General features: G+C 36.4%; 1 protein-coding gene across 2 annotated transcripts in view; it reads left to right on the top strand.

Moving 5' to 3' along the window:
- LOC110445630 overlaps positions 1 to 9,135 on the top strand; it is an 18,684-nt gene that overhangs the window by 5,967 nt on the left and 3,582 nt on the right. The window contains exons 1-2 of one of the 2 annotated variants that reach the window (XM_021490332.1): positions 4,605 to 4,826; positions 4,964 to 5,021. In XM_021490332.1, the coding sequence (XP_021346007.1) occupies positions 4,821 to 4,826; positions 4,964 to 5,021 (64 nt within the window). In that variant the 5' untranslated portion in view covers positions 4,605 to 4,820. Of the gene's footprint in view, positions 1 to 4,604; positions 4,827 to 4,963; positions 5,022 to 9,135 lie in introns of those variants that run through there. The other variant, XM_021490333.1, reaches the window with a different exon arrangement.

The following is a 9,135-nucleotide window of genomic DNA, read 5'->3' as shown; positions in this document are numbered from 1 at the left end:
CGGACTATTGGTGTCTAGTTTCTATGTCCCGGACTATTGGTGTCTAGTTTCTATGTCCCGGACTATTGGTGTCTAGTTTCTATGTCCCAGACTATTGGTGTCTAGTTTCTATATACGGACTATTGGTGTCTAGTTTCTATGTCCCGGACTATTGGTCTCTGATTTCTATATCCAGACTATTGGTGTCCGGTTCTATATCCGTAGTATTGGTGTCTGATATCTATGTCCCGACTATTGGTGTCCGATTTATATGTCCGGACTATTGGTACCTTTTTTCTATGTCCGGGCTTGTTTTCGTCTGTTTACTATGTCCGGACTTATTTTCGTCTGTTTTCTATGTCCGAACTTATTTTCGTCTGTTTCCTATGTCCGGACTAATGGTGTCTGTTTTCTATATCCAGACTATTGGTGTCTAGTTTCTATGTCCCGGACTATTGGTTTCTAGTTTCTATGTCCCGGACTATTGGTGTCCGGTTTCTATGTCCCGGACTATTTGTGTCTAGTTTCTATGTCCCGGACTATTGGTGTCTGGTTTCTATGTCCCGGACTATTGGGGTCTGGTTTCTATATCCAGACTATTAGTGTCCGGTTCTATGTCCGGAGTATTGGTGTCTGATTTCTATGTCCGGAGTATTGGTGTCTGGTTTCTATATCCGGACTATTGGTGTCTGGTTCTTTATCCGGCTTTCGGTGTCTGGTTTCTATGTCCCGGACTTTCGGTGTCTAGTTTCTATGTCCCGGACTATTGGTGTCTGGTTTCTATATCCAGACTATTAGTGTCCGGTTCTAGTTCCGGAGTGACTATTGGTGTCTGATTTCTATATCCAGACTATCGGTTTCCGGTTCTATGTCCGGAGTATTGGTGTCTGGTTTCTATATCCGGACTATTGGTGTCTGGTTCTTTATCCGGCTTTCGGTGTCTGGTTTCTATGTCCCGGACTTTCGGTGTCTAGTTTCTATGTCCCGGACTATTGGTTTCTAGTTTCTATGTCCCGGACTATTGGGGTCTGGTTTCTATATCCAGACTATTAGTGTCCGGTTCTAGTTCCGGAGTATTGGTGTCTGGTTTCTATGTCCCGACTATTGGTTCCTGGTTTCTATATACGGACTATAGGTGTCCGGTTTCTATGTCCCGGACTATTGGTGTCTGGTTTCTATATCCCGACTATTAGTGTCCGGTTCTATGTCCGGAGTATTGGTGTCTGATTTCTATGTCCGGAGTATTGGTGTCTGGTTTCTATGTCCCGACTATTGGTTCCTGGTTTCTATATACGGACTATTGGTGTCCGGTTTCTATGTCCCGGACTATTTGTGTCTAGTTTCTATGTCCCGGACTATTTGTGTCTAGTTTCTATGTCCCGGACTATTGGTTTCTAGTTTCTATGTCCCGGACTATTGGTTTCTAGTTTCTATGTCCCGGACTATTGGGGTCTGGTTTCTATATCCAGACTATTAGTGTCCGGTTCTAGTTCCGGAGTATTGGTGTCTGGTTTCTATGTCCCGACTATTGGTTCCTGGTTTCTATATACGGACTATAGGTGTCCGGTTTCTATGTCCCGGACTATTTGTGTCTAGTTTCTATGTCCCGGACTATTGGTTTCTAGTTTCTATGTCCCGGACTATTGGTTTCTAGTTTCTATGTCCCGGACTATTGGGGTCTGGTTTCTATATCCAGACTATTAGTGTCCGGTTCTAGTTCCGGAGTATTGGTGTCTGGTTTCTATGTCCGGACTATTGGTTCCTGGTTTCTATATACGGACTATTGGTGTCCGGTTTCTATGTCCCGGACTATTTGTGTCTGGTTTCTATGTCCCGGACTATTGGTGTCTGGATTCTATGTCCCGGACTATTGGTGTCTGGTTTCTAAGTCCGAGCTTTCGGTGTCTGGTTTCTATATCTAGACCCTTAGTATCTGGTTGCTATATCCAGACTATTAGTGTCGGGTTCTATGTCCGGAGTATTGGTGTCTGGTTTCTATATCCGGACTATTGGTGTCTGGTTTCTATATCCAGACTATTGGTGTCCGGTTCTATGTCCGGAGTATTGGTGTCTTATGTCCCGGACTATTGGTGTCTGGTTTCTATGTCCGAGCTTTCGGTGTCTGGTTTCTATATCTAGACCCTTGGTATCTGGTTGCTATATCCAGACTATTAGTGTCCGGTTCTATGTCCGGAGTATTGGTGTCTGGTTTCTATGTCCGGACTATTGGTTCCTGGTTTCTATATACGGACTATTGGTTCCTGGTTTCTATATACGGACTATTGGTGTCCGGTTTCTATATCCGGACTTTTGGTGTCTGGTTCTATATCCGGACTTTCTGTGTCTGTTTTCTATGTCCGGACTAATGGTGTCCGGTCGCTGCGTCAACTACACCTCGGTGCCAGGCACGTGTCCTACAGCGATTAAATTTTATTATTATACCGTTATTTTGCATTAAACCTTGGTATTTACTTTATGTGGAATGATGGATTATAGATTTATTTCCTGCACGTGGTTTTATTTCCCCGTTACATTTAGTCTATTGGTGATATATGTAGGGTTTGATGTATTGAGATAGATGGGAATTTGTCGACTCCTTGTAGGCGTACATGTACACTTAAATGATAAAGTGAAGTACAAATGAATAGTTTCCTCGTTTTTTTAACCCTCCAATAAAAAAAAATCCTTTTGATCAACGCATTTACATTTCTTCTGAAAATATAGGCTAGTCGAGGTATGTATCCACTATGAGAGATTGAATCTTCCTGAACAGAAATGACCCGATTTCACCATTTTGGCATATTTACATGTCATAGTTTACTGGTCTATTTCGGCACATTTTCTTCATATTTTCTTACTAAAAAATATATTGACTTTAAAAGTTCAACATTTCAATTAATGTTTTATAGTTGTACATAAAATCTCTTGATTTTCAAATTGGGCTTCACAACAGGGCCATTACCACCTCTACTATTTTTGATAATGTATAAACCAGTTTTATAAAGTATAGTTAATGATAGGTTACACCGTACAAGTATTAATTACGTTTTTGCCAATATTGAAATATGTAAAATAACTGTGTTAAGATTATTCAATAAATCCATATTACTGTTGTAACATCGAAGGCAAGTGGTGTAAAAAATGTTACAATAAAAAAACCAAGAGGTTTATAGGGCCTGTACTATACTATAGTCTGGCATTATGTAGTCCTGACAGTTATGGTTCATTAAGATAAGTAATTTAACGTTTTCCAAAGGCATCGAACGTCTGTAATCTTAAAATTACGTCAAAGGAATTTATCTCGAATTTAAACGATAACCCTTTTAACAAAACGGGCTGTAAATTAGGTAATTATCTGTGTGTTGTGTAACACTCTTCCATTCTAGCATGATACAAGCCAAATATGATGACTCTTAGTTTTACAGTTCTTGAGAAGATGTTTTGACGTTTTGGCTCTTTTTGACCTTCGTAAGCTGGAATGTTTGTCGGGTATACATGTACCATTTGAACAACAAATTGTAAAAGTTAATCAACATCTGTATAAAACAGCGTTGTCTTGCAACGCACAATCAAATTGCGGGAAAATGGGTGTCACTAACTCCAAAAGTGGCTGAAAACATTTGCCAAAAAAAATCCCGACATCACGATTGAATAACTCTAGGTCTCACGTTTAATTGTGATTATGGCGTAACGTAATAATACAACTTATTATTATAAGTCATATATATATATACGCAATAGTTTTCTGAACCTCACTTCTCCTTGATACCGAATTGTACGTTTATTAGGCTATTTGAAGAATAAAAAACCATTTCATCCAATTTGTGACAGCGCGTGGAGAGCTCTTTATGATTGATTAATTGTACTTTTTAAGAACTCTGGCAGTCTCGAGGTCAATCAACCTGAAAAAAATCACGATCTCAGACAGGAAGTCAACATATACGTCTAGATATCGCATAACCGTCAAAATGGTAGTCTGTTATGATTAGCATCGAAATATCATGTCAAATCCACATTCTGAAATTCCAATCCGATTCGTTTTAAGCTTACAAGGCAACTAATCAAGACTCGTACAAAGAGGGAATGTCCTATGTTCGTTAAATAGAATAAAGGGTTTTTTCATAAATTCTTATGCGATTAGCTATTGACGGAAAATATGGGCAGTACTAGCTCGATCATGTTATCCTACTAAAAACGAACAGATGAATATCACGTATCAATTAAAGAAAAGAAATTAATTTCATACATGTCAAACTTTGAAACAATTAAAACGGCATACGCCTGCAATTGCATGTATAGCTTTTAAATAAAAAGTAGCATACCATATGGTTCAACAGACTAATGCACTTTCTCTGTCGGTCTTAGAATATTTGAATTATTTTGAAATGAGAAAAAAAAATATAAGATATACATTACTTGGTTCGGTATGACAGTAATGAGTTTTTATTAGCAGTAAAAATACCTTTTTATCGGACTTTTTAAGAGAATAAAACGAACGCGATACACGTTTTAATAGCGAACATGACAAGCGGTGTCTGTCAGTGAAATATTAGTGGGTTCAGAGGTCATCATCATTATGCTCGTAATTTTCTCGTGATGAGCACTAAGCGACGCTAATCCTCTCGTGAACTACAATGTCCTATTACTCTTAATTCATTACTGGTCGTGTTAACATCGTAACGGTGAAAGTAATGTCTAATTTACGATCAAAGACAGACTTAAAATCAAATGTATGCAACGTTATTCTCCTTAATTAGACATCTTGATTACTATCATAAACCGTGAGATATTCCGGATTGGATTTTGGACTTACTCCGACTGGAACTGAGGGAACGACGAAAATGCGTGTAATAACACTGATTTTAACTTAAACACAAACCTTAAATTATAGACATACAAACAGTTATTTTGACGTTTTACGTATTATGTGAAGCTGTACTTACTAGTATAATCGTTCAAATCATTTCCTTTTTCTTTCCTACAGAACTTGGAACTTTTTTGGCTGACGCTGCTGGTGGCCGCCGGAAGTGCTCAGCGTCTCGGTAAGTAACGCAAATTACTGATTACGAGTTTGTCTTTTGTTCCTATAATAGTGTTATTTGTCTTTTCACTGAACACGTGTTATTTGTCTTTTCACTGAACACGTGTTATTTGTCTTTTCACTGTACACGTGTTATTTGTCTTTTGATCATATAAGTATTATTTGTCTTATGTGTTTAAATAGGTGCTTCTGACTTCGTATTTCTATTTATTATTTCGCCGTATAGTCGTTTCATCTTACCTATGTTATTTGTCTTTGCTCTCTTTACTTCTTAGGTGGGTTTTTTCATGATATTAATGCCATATCTTTTCGATTACACTGTATTAAGATAATTTGTCTTTTGTTTTGGAAAGAATCATTTGTCAACACTTTTAAATGAACATTGAAATGACGTTTTCTTTCATTTTGAATACTTCCGAAACACTATCATGAACATATTTATTTGTATTTCTTATCATTGTTGTCATGGTAACAAGTTCAAATTTGCATAAATTAGAAAATTTTGAATATTCAGTGATTATTCAGTGATTTTTTTTCATATTTTGCATAGTTTTTTCCCTGGAAACTTTAGAGCGAATGCTTGAACAAACTAAATACCAAAGGATAATGTGTAGGCACCTGTAATACATCTTTAGGAGAAACATAAAGATTGTTCAAGAGTGCGCTCTATTGTAGCCAAGAGCAAAACTAGGTGAAACCCGTCAAAATTGACTGAATATTCAAATTTCATTCATTTATGCAAATAATAACTAGTTACCATGGCAACCATATTTGAAAACACAAATATAGGTTTACATTATAGTACCGGGGTAGTATTCAAAATTAAAGAAATAGTCATTTGAAAGTTCTATTCAAGATTTTTAATTTTGATGGATTTGGGGGCCAAAAAAGATCCAAACCATGCATAGTCCTTTATCTATTTTTACATCGCATTGTTGTTAATGTTATTTTCATACTATACTTAATATTTGTCTTTTGACGGGAATACATTTGCCTGTCCCGTACCTTCAATATCCGACTCGGTAACAAGCGAGAAGATAGTTCACCATTATGTCCATTAGTTCATTGGCGTTATATTTGGTTATTACTAGCATATTCATTTCCATGGAAACGCGGAAACAAAAGAGATTACAATGAAATATTTCATCAGCCTTATGTGTCTTGATCGATCAGAATCATTGTCGTCAGTCCATGCTGTGTTTTCCTATCAGACATTGGTTAATTAGAAAAGAAAAGTTTCGAACAAAGGTCGATGTTTTCAATTCTTAGAGATATTGAACGGTCGTAACAATAATGGACTTATAAGGGATGGTCTCTCTGTAGTAATACATTTCGCTTTCTTGATTTATGCGGGGAATGCACGTTAATTATTGTCAGTCATACATTAGCACTTTAACAGTACTAAAGCCAGAACACTCACCCTGCATACAAGTCGCACTTCTATCAACATATATACGAATGGTTCGTATATTAATTTTAATCTTGACCAGTAAATCTGTCACCCTTGACGTGTGACGTGTGAGAGAGCCCAGTAGTTCTCAGTCCGCAGTCCAGCGGTATAAGGACCGGAGATGTCACGGTTGACTGGTTACACGATCGTCATTCATCACTGTCCAAACTTATGTGTTAATTATGTATAGCAAAGGCTAATGGGCAAGGACGATCGCACCGAACCAAGTCGTTTATTACGAAATAACGGAAATAATTACTGCAATATCAATTAATGGGCATTTCCAAAACATATATAATTATAGTCAAAAGCATTTATTTTGTGTATATCTAATTATTCCACAAATAGAAAAGGGAACGTAAATTATAAAGCCCTGTAAGAAAATCCAGTTTTCTGTTGTTCAACATTCGACGGAAGTTATCGAGTTTACTATTGTCCCACATTCGACAGAAGTTATCAAATTTACTATTGTCCCAAATCCGACGGAGGTTATCGAGTTTACTATTGTCCCACATCCGCCGGAGGTTATCGAGTTTACTATTGTCCCACATCCGACGGAGGTTATCGAGTTTACTATTGTCTTACATTCGACGTAAGATACCGAGTTTACTATTGTCCCACATTCGACGTAAGATATCGAGTTTACTATTGTCCCACATTCGACGGGAGTTATCAAGTTTACTATTGTCCCACATTCGACGGAAGTTATCAAGTTTACTATTGTACCGCATCCGACGGAGGTTATCGGGTTTACTATTGTCTTACATTCGACGTAAGATACCGAGTTTGCCGTGTAAGTGGCTGGAGCTGACAATACAATCCTTAGTCAATGACAGTTCTCGGGCGTTGCCAATATTGAATTACCCGCAGTTGGTATTCTCAGACGTATAACTTTCCACAGCCAACGCAATACAAATCATGATCGACCTACATTCTCGGTGGTATAGCTGCTCGAAGACCCCATCAAAGACAAACCCTTTGACTATAACACACAGTCCACAAGCCTACATATGTCATTATTTTCAAACTTCAAACAGTACACAACCAAAAATACGTCCCAAATCCTACATTATTTACAGTTGACGTAAATTACCCGATTAATAACTGCTCGTGGTCGACGTTTATTATTCAAGCTAGTAGGCCTGCCCTAGCAATTACTTTACAAACGAGTATCCAATTGGGAACCGTCGGCACTTTCTCGCTAAGTTCCGACAGTTCCCGATTGACGAATATCTTGATCATTCATAACTGTTTCTTCAAATACTGAGGGTTCGTATGCATGTGATAAATGTGAAATATAACGTCCTCACATGAAGTGTCAGTGAAGTACGTTGAGTAATGGTAAGATTGACGTTAATATGCTGAGTGCCTTGAAGTGTCAAATTAAATGTATGCAGTAAAGGAGTGTTATGTCTAGTTGATGACAGAGGAAAGCAAGTGCAGTATCATAGAACATCTATCTTAGCATGCTTCCAGCTATCGCCATTATTTCAGTCACGTGCTACGTGAACAACAGTATTAGTAAAAACCTTTTTTGGAAAGATGAGTTCCAATCACGGAGAAAAATAGCTGATAAAGAAGATTGTATAAGAGAGATGAAAAGTAGATTGAAAATGCCTATTTGGTATAACAAATATTTTACAGTAGGAGCCAAGTGTTTATTTTATAAGCAATGGTTTGAAAAGGGTGTTATAATTATAAATGACTTATTAAAAGATAATAACTCTGGTATTTTCTATAGTTTTATAGAATTTTCACAAAAATTTGATGTAAAAAATAAATTTCTTACATATCAAGACATTATTAATACTATAAAAAAAACTACATGACCAATGATGATACTTTAAATACTTTGATTAGTTATCCATACATACCCTTAAATTTAGAAATATTTATGAGACATAAAAAAGGAACTCAAGATTTGTATAAGTTGTTGTGCCAAAATAGTACCATATTCACTGGGAAAAACAAATGGAATGAATTGTTTGAATTCGATGATGACACATGGAAATTGATATATATGATTCCTTTTACAGTAACTAGAAATTCAAAATTACAATGGCTTCAATACAGAATAAATCAACACATTTTAACAACAAACTCCTATCTAGTTAAAGCAGCTCTTACCATAGTGCTCTTTGTTTTCAATGTAAGACTGAAATAGAGACAATAATTCACACATTATGGGAATGTGAGAAAGTAAAAGACATTTTTTACAAAATTTTGAGTTCCTTCTTGATGCATTGTTAATCCCATTTGGTTTTAACAAGGAAACCTTCATTTTCGGTTTATTTAATCAAAATAGTATCAGTAGTAGGGTAGATAATACCATAATTTTACTTATAAAACAATATATTTATAAATCGAGATGTTTACAAATGTCATTGTCAGTAGCTGCACTTAAGAACCTTATCAAGGACACATATTTTACTCAGAGATATATTGCTGTTAATAAAAGTGAATTATTTTTATTGAAATTCAATACTGAATGGAAAAAATGGGAAAGTCTAATTAATATTGCTTAAACCCTGTCTTTGCCAAAATATGAACATATAACTATCGAATTTTCTTATATAAACATGTTCTTCTAAATACTTATATGTAAAACTCCTTGAACTTTACGACACATCTATATAGCTTCTTTATTTCTCAATCTCCACCCCCC

This window comes from Mizuhopecten yessoensis, unplaced genomic scaffold, assembly GCF_002113885.1.
Source record: "Mizuhopecten yessoensis strain PY_sf001 unplaced genomic scaffold, ASM211388v2 scaffold2329, whole genome shotgun sequence".
In the NCBI taxonomy this organism is placed as follows: Eukaryota; Metazoa; Mollusca; class Bivalvia; order Pectinida; family Pectinidae; genus Mizuhopecten; species Mizuhopecten yessoensis.
The sequence above is the reverse complement of the archived record's forward strand: the minus strand, read 5'-3'. Positions and strand labels throughout refer to the sequence as shown.